Source organism: Eleginops maclovinus, chromosome 18, assembly GCF_036324505.1.
Source record: "Eleginops maclovinus isolate JMC-PN-2008 ecotype Puerto Natales chromosome 18, JC_Emac_rtc_rv5, whole genome shotgun sequence".
Lineage (NCBI taxonomy): Eukaryota > Metazoa > Chordata > Actinopteri > Perciformes > Eleginopidae > Eleginops > Eleginops maclovinus.
In genome coordinates this window covers 23,023,071-23,040,004 of record NC_086366.1, presented here as the reverse complement: position 1 = coordinate 23,040,004, position 16,934 = coordinate 23,023,071, and the positions used below count along the sequence as shown (strand labels likewise).

Below are 16,934 nucleotides of genomic sequence, written 5' to 3'. Positions count from 1 at the left end.
AATACAACTATAGCCGCCTCGTGAACAATTGAGAAAAATGGAATATTATTTAGTTACAGATTGACCGACACCATTGGTTACAGGCGATAAAACCCAACTCCAAAGTACATGTCGTTTGTTGTCCCCTTCTTGAATTAAAGCAACTCTCTCTATCTTTGCGTCATACGTTATACATGCTGTTCATGCTCTAGGAACTGCTCAGAGTAATTGTCAACCAATGCAAAGGTTGGTCTTCGGAGAATGAATAGTGACTTATCTGTACACACAAAACATGTTGTTTGTCCCCTCAAGTTCAACACAGCTAATGCATTTTGCTGTGGAACCAAAATCTTCTAAATGCTTGTCAAAATCCGGATAAAGTGTCTAAACTTCAAAATCAATTGTGCTGATTTTTTCTTTATATGTTTGGCTGACACATTTATCAGTTATTTTGCCACTTTACCAGTAGACGCGGTATGCAACAGCCTGTCAATTCAACATTTGTATCTTACACATACATTGCGTGTCTATAAGAAAAGATATAGAGAGATTATAAGGCAGGGATCCATAAACACTAAAGCTGCCTTCAATATTGACTGGTTGTCTAAATGGCTCTTCAATCCTGAGTGCAGGGTTGCTTTGGAAGTATTCCTTTTCATGCCCATGTGCACCTTTTTGGTTGTACGGACACACACAAACACACGTGTCTGTCTCTCTTTTCAGTCTGTTTCACCATAATTGCTAACACCCCCCTGCCCTCTGTTCACTTCACACATGACATGGCCCACCTTTTCACCCATCTGTCGGAACTACTGTGTTGAGTGTGTGTGTGTGTATGTACGCGTTGTGAGCTGTCATGCGAGACTAGAGCGGTGTTAATCAACGGGCCAAGCCAATGGCATATGGCCATGTCCTGGGGTGCTGTGGCATGTAGGAATGCAGGATAGCGAACTGAACGGACAGGAGCTTGTGCACATGGCTGTTCGGATACTGATGTGCCAACATTGCATATGCAACTCATCAAGTGGGCTTTTGAACATCCATTTATCTTTTTTTCTGCCTCCTGTTCTCCCCCCTTCCAACCTCCGTCATCAGTTCCGACACCAAGATTAAATCTTTAAACAGAGTGTGGGAGGAGCTGTCTGTCGAGTAAATAAACAAGATTTCTTTGTCTGCCCATATTTTGAGGTCCCAAACACAACTTCTTCCATGAGGCAAGCCTGTGAGCATCTGTATGTGCAGCCACAAAAGTGGCCATGTAATGCTTTTTGGGATTCTCTCTTTTCTGTAGTGTGTTAAATAGGTTTTTGCGCATGCAAATCACTGCAATGGGTAAAATCCCCAAATTCCCATCAGAGGGAGTTTCTCTCCCACACACTTTCCCACCCCTTAGCATATCTGATATGGCAGAAAAAAAAGATAAATGGATGTTCAAAAGCCCACTTGATGAGTTGTGGAAATTTCGAACACATCTGTAAGCCGTTAACCAATCACAACAATACCGGCCAGCTAACCAATCCGAGCCGACTGGGCTCTGGTTTCAGACAGAGGGTGAAAAGAAGTGCTGCAGCACAGACAGTATGAGTAAAATAAAGAGCTGTTTAAACATTAAAGCATGGAGACATGTCACATTAGAGGCACAAAAAACTAAACCTGAACACGAATGATTTTTAACACTGTCTTCGGTAAGTATACCTGAGCCCTAAAGGTTCCCTGTCAGCATTAATGCAAGTCCTTGGCAATAAAGTAAAATAAAGTTCTTACAACACAACTTTTTTTTAAAGAGTTCAGTAAGCTTAAAATTAAGAGCTTTTGTGGAACAATAACCATCATTTAAAACCTACCTCCCGAGCCTAATGTTCAGGTTTGAATCTGACAATCTTTGCACACTTCCAAGACAGCCAAGCCAATAAGCAAAGCCCCTACACTAGTGATTGGTGAGCTGCGTGGCGGTGTGAAAGCGGGCAGGGCCTTTTACAGACATTCTCTCTCAAGCTCATCTCACCTTTTTGTTTGTACAACAATAAGTGACTTTGAAGAGTGATTATATAAAAATGTGTGCCCTTTTGCCTTTTTTTACAATTCATCTTGTTGAGTCTACACAGACACACAACTCTTGGAAAGCGATCCAGGAAGCAGTGGTACGTCGCTAGCAGGAAACAGAAAGGTATGACAGACTTGAAGTACACAAGTGGAAACACTTTTGTCCATAGACAGGGTAGGAGGAGATACTGCGTACTGCCAAATCCCATTGGTATCTATTAAGTGCTCCTTATATACTGTATATATATATATAAGTCTGCATAGCAACTTTAAAGTGGTTGGATGCAGAGACGTTATCTTATGGACTAAAGTGTGTAGGTTCATTCAAACCTCCTTGTGTGTTCTATCTATTTGATGACTGTTGGCCTTATAATTCAAAGACTAACAATGTGGGAACAAACTGATGGTAGTGCGACCACAAGTCTAAAGCGTTTTCAAATTGTAAAAGAAAAACCTATTAATACAATCTGGGAAATTAATGATTCAATAGGTAGCACCAAGTTTGAGTTATCTTACTTCTGATTAAACAGGCCCAATAGGGTGAATGGGAATGTGTAAAGGTTGTCACTGGCCAGCAGTGGCAAACTCATTGTAAAAACCCATGGGCAATGGTCCACCACTGACTGATAATTACATAAAAGCAGACAAACCTTGTCCCTTTTTGGTAATTGAGTTTTTAACCAAACGATGTATGACCATGAAGTCACAAACCATTACGGCAGTTGAAACTCTAGGTTTGATTTATGGGGGTTGGGACCTGCTGTTAAATAGTTAGTATTTTGATATTTCCTGACATCTTTACCTGCTCCTGTTGACTGTTTGAATACCTTTTGTGGGGAATTATTCTTCCTACCTTTCAGGTTATTGCACATAGACAGAGACACAGAAAGAAATATGAGGAATTCAATTGCATGTACGTGCATTTTTTCAAAATTCAAATAATTGTTTGGAAAAATAAATAACATGAATACTGTGTATATATGAGTAGTTTTTCAGGCTGTATCATTTATTTTGTATCTGTTTAATAATGTTCTGGATATATTGTATAGTCTGCCGTAGCAGCAGCAGTGATTCATTTCAACTAACCTAATGCAGATTGCTGGTTCAGATTTTAATCCAGTGATTTTACAATAGCAGTATTATAATAACGCTTAAAAAGGGATAGAGTGTGAGCGGGAGTAAAAGGGAGAACATTGGCATGGCAAGCGATAAAGTCTTAACCCTTGCTCCACTGTGTTGTGGATTAAATGTAGCCTGTTTATTATGAGCTGGGTTTGGGGATAGAGGATTAAGTGTTCCCTCACCTCTACAAGAACAGCTATGGGATTGTCATGGGATAGAGCCGATGCATTAGGACTTGGTACTTATCATGCTTCACAGTGGGTGCGCAGAGAGTGTGATCGCTGGACACGATGACTTGATTCAAGGAAGGTTAATATTAGTCAAAGGCCTGACAAAGAAGTCCTCTTAAGATGAAAAGATATCCTGTGTCACGGCGTGTCTAGCCACTAGCTTCTGCAGGTTTGTGACAGCAGGTGGTCTATGAAGCGTAAAGCCTTAGGGCAGACCAGGCCAAGACATTTCTTCAGTGCCATGGTGGACATCCAGATCACTTTATTTTGGAAGATTTGGTGTAAAATACTACATTTTCTCGTGTCATTCTTATGACGTTTGTTAAATGCTTTTGGATGACGTTTAAGGCCATTTTCTATACGTAAAAACTAATCACTTACCCAAAACTTAGTCTAAATAATATAATACTGAGTGAAGGCTAACATATTTCTTAATGTTAGTCGTATTTTAAATGAACTGTAGATATGTCAATAGTTTGGAGCCCCTAAATTAATGATATTGAATTCATTTTTAAATGTATTTTTTTATTCATGTAATTTGAATATAATTTAAATAATCAGATAACAAGTGAACATGCTTCTTTCTCATTATTTACTTTTTATTGACAATATTTTATAATTTTTTTTGCTGCATTTGTCTGGGTATTTGGTTTATGACAAAAAATATCACACAGTAAATTATAAACCATGTGATATTTAGTGTCAAAAGTTTGATTTTAGATAAAAAAAAGAATATAAGAATAATTATTTGACTTAATATCATATTTTTTACAGTATTTACATAAAATGGTCAGTTAAATTAGAGATGCTGGGTCAAAATGATCATGTGTTAAAATACAAAAAAGGCCCTATATGTATTTTGTTTTCTTCAATAAGTTTTCCAATTTCATTCTTATTTTATTCATTGTTTTTCCTTAGAAAAGATATTTTTGAAATGGTATCACACAACAAATAATGATAAATTGCTATGTAGTTCGATGGACTACTTGTATATACCTGCTGCCTGGTTACTAAACAAATATACATATTGTACGTATACATTTTTTTCCCAATGTTTTATTTGTATTGTTTATTGATGGACAGTTTAAATCATACAGGTTCACAATTGAAACAAAGATTTTCCTTCCATTTTATTTTATTCAAAACAAACCAACATTAAAAGGTCTTGAAAATATATAATAATAAGTCATTTTCTGCAGCCATTTTTTGAAGGTAAAATAGTTCCATTACGTTGCATTACATACAACAGATATGTGAATAGTGGTGTTCTCTGTAGGAAAAACAATGATTCAGCTTTCCTCTCCAGGAACAAATGTAATGCGTACATGTGTGCCTGGTGTTGTATTTAACAGTTCCCTTCTGAAGCTTTGTCAGACATGCTTAAACACAAACCCATACACACGCACACACACACACACACACACACACACACACACACACACACACACACACACACACACACACACACACACACACACACACACACACACACAGACACACACACACACACACACACACACACACACACTTACAGACCCTCAGAGCCATTGTTCCTCACACAGCAGGGCACAGGGTCGATTGCCGGTTGTGGAGCATTATCAGCCTCTGTGTGTTAGCTGCTGGGTGTGTGTTTGTGTGTGTGCATTGTGCAGACATTCTCTCAGCTGAGGGAGCTGGTTCACGGGCCGGTCAGAGCCTCCTTATTTCCTTTTAATTGACTTAAGATGGGCAAACAAGACCTCAGCAAGCACACGGTACCCATTACACTCACACACAAGGAACACACAACACAAAGATGCACACTTATAAAGCACACCTCCCGACACACACACAGCCACAATTACTCCTGCGTGTGTTAGCTACTTTTACAGTTCTATCAGACGAAATGCGGGGGTTGTGATTTCCCATTCTACAGCTGCCTGCAGCTCTGCCAGAACTCATTCATGATTACTAATATTTGAGTCACCTCATGGTATAAATGCCTCCTGTATATACAGTAGTTACTTGTATTACAAATTAGGGTCATGATGAGGAGAGGAGACTGTCAACCTTGTTTACGAAACTGATACTGAATGGCAGCTTTTCAACATTTCTGAAGACCTTTTTTACAGGAATGATGATATGTCAGTGGTGTTTTTTGGCAATAACTCTTTACCTATTGTTGAACATCGCCATGTTAAATCCTTTTTACACATTATAGGAAAATTCTTAGGGAAAGTCAGCAAAACACTAGGTAGGAAAGTAATGACACGTTGAAAGAAAATATTTCTTGGTTCTCAAAGGTGCAAACACTTTTAAAGAACGTTTATCTCCTTTTCTTTCCATGTCCTGACAGGAGAAGAATATTATTGCGAAAATACTTTTACAGAAGAAAATAATGCATCCTGTTGAAAAATAAATACCAGAGGAAGGTTGTATATACTGGTCTTGCTCTTACAGAGGTTGGAAAGATAAGCCATACATTTAGCACATCAGAATCAGAAAACCTTATTCAAAATAATGTTATTATATTCAGTTACTCCAGGGGAAATTGGGTTTTGGGACAGTCTTACTATTTTAAAGTGAAAAAAATAAAAATAAAAGATAGAATAAAAATATGTATTCAAACATCAGAAGTTGAAGTGTTTGATAATGGCATGGATAAGGGACCACCTATCCTTTTTCTGTTTTCTTTTTTTATCGTAACCACATTGACACCATTTGTATCTGTAATGTGTGTATATGGCTAGAAAACGATAAAAAGGTGGACACGAAATAAAACATACAGTTTTTTAGTGGTCTGTGAGACCAGTGAGTTGAGCTTTTGGACAAAATTGGTAAAATTAAGATATTTTAACTGCTGATCTAATGATGTTTTTATGTGGGGGGGTGACTTTCCGCAGCTTAAGAATGGTTTCATTCAGGTCCCAGGCTAACGTTGTATTCATCTATTTAGTATTTATCAATGTGAGCAGTACATGAACAGAAAATCACTTTTTTAAACCACTAGCCATTAGCATCTTCACGGCTTCCTTTGCCTCCATGCACAGCCAAACCACTCTGAGAAACTGCATGCCTCACTCGCTCATCTGCCCTCTCCAAATATGGATGTGCATGCTGAGGAAAAATAATTTATCTAAGAAAAGAACACAGACGTGAATTACCGGCACAGATTTAAAATCCAACTTTTTCTTTTTATTTGTCTCTTGCAGGTTATTCCTAAAAAGGAAGCTCCTCGCTCTCCAAATTACCATTTCAATTGATTTGAATTTTTTCCTCACCAGCATGTCTATCATTTTTATTGCCCCTTCATTCATTCATCCATCCATCCATCCATCCATCCATCCTTCTCTTCTCCCTCACTACCCAATCATTGTTTTGTCATTGGTGTGTGAGAGAGAAGAGGACAGGCGAGAGGAGGAGGAGGAGGAAGAGAAGGCGGAAGAGAGGAAGATGGCCAGCTTTCTACTTGTCTGTCTTTCTGTTTGTCTGTCTTGTTTTTGTCCAGGTATGGTCTTTTTGAAAAATGGCTGACCTGAGTCAAATCCATTTGATGTTAATACTTCTATACTCAATTCCTAAAAAAATATGTTCAAGAAGCTGGATGTCATAACAGTAACTCTGACAGAAGTCACGATTGTTCAATGGTAAACCAGATCAGACCAAAACAGATTTGATGTTCACATTCTAAGGCTCATCCTCTTACTGTTACTTTACTTACAGTAGGACTGATCAAGGTGTTTTAGCTGCTTTACAGTTTGGTTCACGCTAATAAGAATTAAACCAAAAGGTATATAAATTGTTGATGGAGGGGCGTGGGCCAGGATGTGTATTTTGTTTTTTGTTTGATGCTCTTTTTGTGCATCAATATAGGTGATGACACAATAGAGTGGTGTAGCCATAACGTATTGAATAGGACGTCCAGGAAGTTAGCATCGCAAGGGCTCCCTTGACAAATACAATGGTATTTTTCCATTGGATTTTGAAAATAACATTTTTGCCAAACACAGATTAATGATAATAACGTTTTGTACATATTAAGACCATTTGGTTTTCTTTTTTCATACAATTGCCAGAAGTATAAAGCTAACGACGGCTATAAACGTACTATATCACGTTAGCATGGCTGCGCATCACCACCACTATGCTAAAGGAAGACTTGTGTTTGGACTGATGTTTAGTAGTCTCACTTAGTCGCTCGATAGCAACCGCCCTTTTTATGACCCATAGAAAATTTGACCACTCTATACCAATGTTTCACTCAACCTGGATGGTACCATCTGGACTAACATATTAACAAAGGCAGAAACTACCACTGTTCCATAGGCACTGCCAACTTTCTAGAGCCAGTGTTTCCTTCCTCTTCTGTTTGGCAGCTGCCTCCCACAATGATCATTATTTGACTGACACAACTGAAATATATTTATTTGAAATGAATTAGGGTTATTGCGGTGAGTCTTTTTATTGTGATGCTTTCATCAAAAAATGTTTCAAAGACAGAACAATCATTATTTGTGTAATAGTGCACAATATAGCAAATCTGCTGACACTAAGCGGAATATCGTACCTGATAGATGATAATGTAAAACATCTAGTAATGCTTGTAATGTTATGTGTTTTTTGTTTTGCCTTAAAATAGTGGCAGAAAAAAAGAGATTTAGCCATTATAATTGTTTGTCATTTCACTGTGATGGTGAATAAAACAACTTCTGGATTACTATGGTTGCAATATTACTCTTACTTACATTTGCTTTTTTGCCTGTAAAAATGCATTCATTTTAATTTTAGCTTACTCAGACCATGTTTCCTTGAAGTTGGAAGCATTTCTTTTTTAAACCTCTTTATTGTACAAGAGACAGGTTTCAAAGGATGACATAACAGCAATCCATTCACATAACTCACCATAACCTTCATTTGAAAAATGGTAGTGAAATACCTAATAACCTGTTCGAATGAGTTTTCTCTTTATATCAACAAGCAAGTGCATTGCACTGTACTGCGGAAATGAAGTGGACACTGAATAAGGTGATTGATAATCCATTTATGTTCTTAAAATTACCATCAACATGTATTATGCTACCAAAAGGTAACATTGAACAACAAGAGAAAGATGTTAAAACATTTGAAATCCAAAAACCTGGCCTGAAATGAACATGTCGAAATGTTTATTTTGAAGAAGCCCAAATTAACTAGCCAGACAGATGTTATGAGCCGAAATTGATGCTTCATAAGAAGCAGTTACACAGTCCTCTCAACCTTCAGTTGATAAGATAGATTGAAGCAAAGTGCCCTGGGCTCAGCTGTCTCTTGTATCACAGTAGTTTTTCAATGGAGCAACTTGCACTCACATAAACGAAATACACACTCAGCTGCATTTGCCCTTTAGGTACAGAATAAAGCATGTATTATAGATGCAGCTCAGGATGAGATAGCAAGGACGTTCACATTATGAGTGAGGAGTTGCACTTGTGTATGTAGAGCATACAGCAACGTGGTGTTCATATGGGGCTCTGACAGTGTCCCCTTGTTGTTTCTTCAAACTGCCCATATAAATATGCATGCAGTGGTACCACTACATAAATGCCCAAGTAAATATAAGTTATCGTTCAGTTTTTCTGCTGTTAAGTTAGTTTCAAGTTGCTAGGCTGGTAAACCATTACCAGCACACCAAAGAGGAGTGCTGTGTCTCAATGTGTGTACTTTTTAATTGAAATGTTTATGTAGTGCTCTATGAGTACACAAAAGTGTTCTCATAATGGTCAAAACATAAAAAGTGTGGGAAGCTGATACTCAACAAGCTGTCTATGCTACGCAGCAGAAGTTTTTTCAAACAGCCTACTTTAACCCTCAACTTTACATTTTCTGTAAGTCATTTGTATTGTTTTCACGAACAAAAACATTTTCCTTTTTTTACTTACCTTACCTTTAGAGTTTTTAAATATCTGCCTGGATTCACACGCATACAGCCACCCACGCTACACCATCTTTTCTCAATTCCAGCTCATTTCAGCATAACACCATAATTGTGTGTTTGTGTGAGGACAAAGGACAACCTCACATCATCTAGGCCCCCACGGCAGTGTGTTTGTGTGACAGCGTCCACACGATTCCTGCCAAGAATGGTGTTTGTGTGCATGTGTGTTTTGTATTATTTATACATATGGACGGAGGAGTGTTTGAAGGAGGTCTTTGTTTAAACTAAATAAATTACAGGTTGTTGGATGTATAGACACGTACACACACACATACCCAGTGGAACTTTATTTATCCCCTAGAGTAAATATCCCTTTATTTCAGTGGTATGTATTTTAATAATGTATTAGTAATAGCCCTCAAGTGAGGTCTGAAAAATGAGGACGCTAAAAATGTCCTAATTTTTCAGAGCGTCCTGACAGCGTAGGTGTGTTATCATAACATGGTCCTCGTTAGTCATGATACCAAGTGCACTCACACACACTTCTTGCCTATTTTTTGTTACTATTTTACTTTCCTGTTACATCATTGGCAAGTGTTACTCTGGCATAACTTTACTGATAACGAACACCAATTAGACTCAACTACTTAGCTGCAGCTGACAGCACAAGCTACAAAGCTAAAACTATAAGAAATGAATGTACTTGTTTAATTTAAGTTAGTATCCTAGATGCCTTAAAACCTTAACCGTGTGACTCTGAGTTCATATTTGTTGGCTTGCACTCCTCTCCCAATTTGAACCATTACTCTCCACTTTGTTCTCCAACAATTGTAACCTCGCAGTGTGCCTCTGATTACCGTCCTGGTGTATTTTAGACTGTTCTGGGAATCCAGAAAAAAACTGATACTGGTCCCAGCAGAACTCTTGGTTACACACATTTACAGTAACCCCGTCTGTGTGTGTTTCTGTGTGGGTTGGTGTTTCGTTTGAAGTGCTCATTCTCCCCAAATTACAGTGCTGCCATAATGAAGTATTACCATGCGATTCCAAGACAGACCAATACAAAGAGTGTGTGTGTGTGTGTGTGTGTGTGTGTGTGTGTGTGTGTGTGTGTGTGTGTGTGTGTGTGTGTGTGTGTGTGTGTGTGTGTGTGTGTGTGTGTGTGTGTGTGTGTGTGTGTGTGTGTGTGTGTGTACTGGACAATTGAGGCGAAGGTTCAAATGGGACGCCGGGGCACAAAGAATCTGCCCGTCCAAAGTGTGTGTTTATATGAGTGCATTTGTTTTAGAATGCAAGCACAGAAATAGCTTGTGTGTGTGTGATGCAGCCCCACTGTGCAGAGGTGAGTGTTTGTGCGTGTAACAATGCGTATGACTCTGTCTTTAACAAAGGCATTTGCGTGAGTGTCCTCCCAGTTGTGTTTCTAAATGTGTGGATATACCAGCCAGCTGTGACAAAGCACAGTGTGAGCTCTCTCTCTCTCTCTCACACACACACACACACACACACACACACACACACACTTGGAGGTTCAGGCATTTCTGGCTGCAGGCTGTGCTGGCCTCACCTACGGCCTCTCCGGCCTGCTGAATGTTGCATGAGGCCCATCCGCCTCATACATAGTGCATCAGCACAAACATGCCACCAGATGATATGCATACTGCATTGGCACCTGCTCCCGCCTTCCCTAACAAGCATTCAATCCATTTTTCATCAACATTGGGAACACAGTTTGAGGACAGGAACGTGAAAGGCGCTTGGTAAACACAGGTGTGCATTGTGTTTGTTGTCTTTTTTGATGTTGCTTTTGCCACTCTACGCTTTGATGGATTATTTTGTTATGTTGCTACTAGGGATCAAGTGTTTTTATATTAACAATAGATCAAATGAGTCAAAGATTTGAAGGCTTTATTCTCATATGCACAATAGCCTGTTGTTAGCAATGAAGTCCAAGGCTCCTCCACCAGTGCAGCATACAATATACATAAGAGATACAAATAAAAAATACATTACTGAGTTATATGAGTGTGGGTTATGATGACCAACTTAGAGATAGCACAAGAGAGAAACACACATTTTCCCGGCTTTACAAATTTTTTTGGCTTCTTCATTTTTATGGCCTTATCCCACTCTTATCCTCCAGAAACAACCCACTCTATCCTAACCATTCACCTCCAAACCACATACACAAAAAACTGAATCAAACATCATAGATGCTTTGCTACATGCACAACAGGAATTAAGACTTTTAGTGTTTTCCTCAACTAAGTTGTGCAGTGACGACTAAATTAGCCTCAGCTTGCAGAAGGGTTCCAACTGCAGGCCCTCCTCAACCAGAAAACATCTTGAGCTTGTCTCAGGTACCACGGCTACCTCCCCAGTGGCTATCTTGTTTGGATGTGTATGTAGGCTTCACCACAGGTTTGTTTACATTGTGTCTCGTTCCCTACAGTGTAACACCGGCGCTCAGACTACCAGCTGCTGTCAATCAACACAGTCTCCAAGCAGCTGAAACAAAAAGTAGCATTTCTGATATTTCTCTAAACTACATTTGTTTCTTCATTTAATAAGAAACAGAAACAATTAATATATATAGAATATTTAAGAAAAAAAAACTGTTTACATTATTGACCACACAAAAGACTACTAGATGTGATTTTAATGGGACTTTAAGATATAATTTAGATTTTACCAAGTATAAATTGTGTTCTGCTAAACCAGAAATTCATAGTTATTGACTATGTATACCCTTTTGACATTTACAATGACATGCATGCTTGTGTTGTTCTTTAAGTTTTTAGAAATGGATTGTTTAGTAATAATTCCACTTACATATAATGAGGTAATTTGAGGACAGAATTTGTATTACTATAGACATAGCTAAGTGGTCTTATAAGTGGGCATTGTTCAGCGGAACAAAAAGACAAATGTAATGTGAAAATGATGTACTTTTCACTTTTAAGCAGTTACTGTTGCCTTTCCACTCAAACTAAGGATGCAATGTTTTTACAGCTGGGAATTCAGTGTCCCTGGTATCTATTAGTCTCCCTCAGATTTCTGATGGAGACAAACAATTCAGACAAGCAATGTGTCTGCTGTTGGCAACAATTGTACACTATTTACTGAAAATATGTCAGTAAGATTGTGTTTTGTATCCGTTTCTATTGCCTCAAACTGGTCAAATATGCAATATCAACACATTTTTTTGCTTTAGTATAGGAATTTGTCATCTTTAATTCTAGCAGCTCAAGCGTCCAATAAAAATATTGAAACTACTTGAGCCGGTTTTCTCCCACCCTCCAGCTCCATCCAATAGCGCACAGGGTGCTGATGGCAACCGGCCGTGCTGACACTATTGCAGCTATCACCTAACATCTCTTGCTCTCAGCCAGTGACCTATCTAGCTTCCGCTTCATAGCTAGCGTGCTAACAGCAGTGGGGCCTTGCAGGCCTCCCTTGAAACACAGAGTCTCCTAAATGAAAACCATTTCCCTCTGCCTGTTTCCCGAGCTTTGCTCGGGGACAGGAGCCGTGGGGTCAGCAGCTGGTGGAGGATATGGCAATTGTTTATGAAAAAAAATGCTTTCTCAAGCCCACCAAAAACACACACTTGGGGGGAAAAAAGCCTCTGCCCCTGAACAGCCAACAGCTGGGAAGGGTTGAGAGTAGCCTGGAGGCTGGCAAGTCACCCCCTCCCCAGTCCAGATGGGGGAGGTTAGGCTGAGGCTAGTTGCGGCCCACGCCACCCCTTCCCTCTCTCCCCTCCACTTCCCAAACTTCCCATTCCCATTAAGGGGAGGCTTAAGATTGCGGAGGAAGGGAAAGGAGGAAGAAAAGCAAAAGAGCATGACTGCTCTGTTTTTCACCCCCAACCCTCCCTCCGTCTTTAGCCTAATCAAATAAAGCAGGAAGCTTCCGAGACGGAAGAGGAGTGTTTATTGATATTTGCGTGAGCTCCTTCACCCCCTGTCCTGTCCCTGCTGTTTATTTTCTGTCCACCACTTCTGAAATGTCTGATATTGTAAAGGTTTTCGCCTCATAAATCGTACCTAACTGAAGGTTTGAAAACTACTGAGGCAAAAAGGTTATGTTTCTTCCATCTCTACAAAGTATATCTTAAATCGAGCCACTGGGAAATCACACCCCAACTCAGCATCCGTTTGAAAAAGCTATGACCCGTCAATTTAATGTACTGAGAGGGTGTCATATGAAATGAAATGGCCCTCTATATGAATTGATGACCCTCTCCATCTATACCATTTGTTGAACACGCTAGAGCCAAGAAAGCCTGTTGAGAGTATTGGGTTCCCTTACCATCGCTTATAACGTTAAAATTGCATCTTTAAGACCCAATCCAAAAGTCGCATGTAAATGAAAAACAGTTTTGAGAACTTGTAAGATACCTTAATGCAGACCTGCTGTGGAAAAGGGCCAAAAAAGAAACGTGTAGAACATAAATGTGAGACTAATCAGGGGTTTAAAATCTGATTAAAACTTTTTTCAAAAAAGGTTTGTCAGGCTAAGGCAGTGAGTGTCCCCAATTGGACTTGAAAATGTCACAAAGATGGGACCCTGTTTCTTTGACCAATATTGAAATAATAAACATGGTGGTAAGGGTATCAAGCCAAACCCCTGTCACTTCGTATATAAGAACATATGCACAGAATCCAGAAAGTTTCAAACTTTTATAAGACCATAAAAAACCCAAGAATACCCACTGGGTATTTTTATTGATGTATAAATCAGTCGTCTAGCCATTATTAAAGGAAACCATATCCATTCAGCATCATATTCTATTAGGAACTTTATTGTCGTAAAATATAATGTCAAAACAGATTGAAGGTTAGGATCCCAAAGTGGGATGTCAGTTTTCCAACACCAGTATGCTGTAGTCCTCTCTTCAATGTGCAGTGAACCCTTGTAAGGCACTGCTGAGAGGATCTGGTATTTGAATGGCATGGTGCTGAGAAGTTGCCTAGAGTAACAAAGGGAAGCTTTTTTCTTGAACTGCCACTGTGAGAGCATGTCTTGTTATTTTCAATGGTCCTTTTGTTAGAGGTCATCGAGAGGCGACAGCTTGATTTCCCCTCGAGCCGTCCATGTGTGTGCGAGTGTGTGCGCACATGCCGCCGCTTTTCTGACATATCACTCGTTATACCATTGTGCGTCTGTGTGCGTAGACAGAGTGCAGTAATCCAAGCCTACCTGCAACCCTAAGGCTCACTGCTGACTGCTCACTAAAGGTCAGAACTGATGACCTGTGGGGTCCGGGCCACATCAGGGTCCTGGGGTGCTGTTGTCTCTGGAGCATCGCAACACAGACACCAGACAACTTCCTATTTACACCAGTCATGTAGTACAGGCCATAAGGGAAGGAAACCATGTGTAAATGCACCCTATATGTGCACTCAGACACTCACAGATTTGGATTTGTGTATATGGATTACACATTTTGATTTCTTGAAAGATTTGAGATCCAAACACACTTCTATTTAAAATAGTGTATTGTGACTTATGTTTGCTATGTCAAAGAGAACATTTTCTTTGTTAAAGTGACAAATAATACACAATAACTAACAGTGTGTCATTCCATTTACAAATACAGAAAGAGCAGACAGATTGTTACAAAGAAAGAAAGAAAGAAATAAGGAATAAAGAAAAAGAGAAGAAGAGAAAAAATGTTAAGAAAGTTTGAATCAAAGAGGAGATGAAAGACATGAAGGAAGGGTGAATGAAAGAAAGGGAGGGAGGTAGGGTGGAGGGAAAGAGGGAGGAAAGAAAAAGGGAAGGAAATAGGGATGATAAAGTAAAAATAAACAGAGAGAGGGGTAATGGAATAAATTAAAAGAAGGAAAGAGTGATCTAAGAAAGACTAAATAATAGCTAGTGAATAAAGAAAGAATGAAAGGAAGTATAGAAGGATACAACTGATTTAGAGAAAGAAAGAAGTAAATGATGGAATGAAGCTTTAAGTTAATAAAAACATTACAAGAGAAAATCACAGGAAAAAAGAAATGCATAAATTAAAGCTAAGGAAAAAAGGTTTGGAAGATGAAATGTCATTGTACCTAAATGCATATGACACACATGCACACACACATTATAGTGAAAGTGTTCGAATCTGTCATAGGTCATTTCACGGGGGGAGTGTGTTGTTGTAGCCAGCATTCATCCACCAGGGTCGTGTGTGTGTATATACCAGTGTGTGTCCAGAATAATCAAGGCAGTGCCATTCAGACCTTTGTTAAAAACACAAATGCCAAAGTTTGATTAGATTAAATATTGTTTTATTGATTCCGAATTAGGGAATTGTCACGTATATAAATACATAATAACAGGGATAAATATCCATAAACAATTATAGTTTTATTTAAGCAATAATAGTCCAAACATAACCAGAGAATACTGTATATACAGACCAACAGTGGACAAATAAATATCTTTAAAATATCTATAGATACAACATACTTATACTATATTAAAATATGAATAACAATACCATTAAATAAAAAAACAATTATAACATATTGTTTAAAACAACTTTTAGAGTAACTTAACAAAAATGCACGTCAAAAAAAGAAGTGCATTTGTATATACCAACAGTGGAAAAATTCAGTAAAAAACACAATAGAAAATGTTTATTGTTATTAAAATGATAAAAGCAACGACGTTCAGTCCTTTGTTGTGTCAATGTCTGATTAGAGTAGATTAAATATACTTTAGTTTTCCCAAATTGGGAAATAGCTTTTGTCACCATCAAGGCATTACACATAAAAAATTAAATATAAACATATACAAAATAAACAAGAAGTGTCAATGTTCGTCCTAGAAATATGTTGAGTAAAGCATACACGTCTCTTAAAAATATACACTCACACACATACACACAGACACACAGACTCACAGGTGTAACTCTAGCCCTCCAGGTCCCCCCCTAAGCTGTGCTACCATCCCCTCAGCTATTAACATATGTCAGAGCTACAAGGTCTCACCTTTAATGAGAAAAGCCAGGCAGCCATGCAAGTTCATTATCCTGCAGACACACAGCCCTGCGCTTTCTCACACCGCCATCCAACAAACCGCTCACTAACCTGCAGAAATGGCTGCTAGTGTCTTAACAAGTGGCTCAGTCCTTTCTCCAACAAATTCCAACAAAGTGAAATAAAATCAGCATCGCGACCCAAGATTCTAATTGAATCTAAAGGGAGGTAATCAGGAGGTCCACGGTTGGCAATAAGAGACTGGTAACAAAAATCCTAATTAATGCCCATCATCACCTCGGATCAGAAAAGAAGCAGCGGTCAGGAACTGCCCCTAACTCCGGTAAAGAGCAGTATCATCATCATAAGTTTGAACGTTAGGGCATACAGCTCGTTACCTGTATTTAGTAATACAAAGATTGAAACTTGATATGCATGTTCAGCAACCTATTTTATGACACGTAAATTCAAAAAATAATATTGATAATCATGCAGAAAGGCCCTTTAAAATGTGTTATACTGTATAATACAACATGTGTCTGCAGCATCCATAGAAAATACCTTGTACATTTACCTCAAAATATCCTCTCAGTATCTCTGAAATAAATCTACTTTTTGAGATGGTTATTCAGATGCAAAACATATGTTAAGGATTTACTTGAAAAACATGACACAGTTTTAAAGTGT

General features: G+C 38.7%; 1 protein-coding gene across 3 annotated transcripts in view; it reads left to right on the top strand.

Annotated features, from left to right (window-relative positions):
• bcas3 (BCAS3 microtubule associated cell migration factor) overlaps positions 1–16,934 on the top strand; it is a 290,982-nt gene that overhangs the window by 157,447 nt on the left and 116,601 nt on the right. Inside the window, exon 23 of one of the 3 annotated variants that reach the window (XM_063907802.1) lies at positions 6,566–7,980. The exons of the other annotated variants lie outside the window; for them this stretch is intronic. Within the exon in view, the coding sequence (XP_063763872.1) occupies positions 6,566–6,576 (11 nt within the window). The 3' untranslated portion in view covers positions 6,577–7,980. Of the gene's footprint in view, positions 1–6,565; positions 7,981–16,934 lie in introns of those variants that run through there. 3 annotated transcript variants of the gene reach the window in all.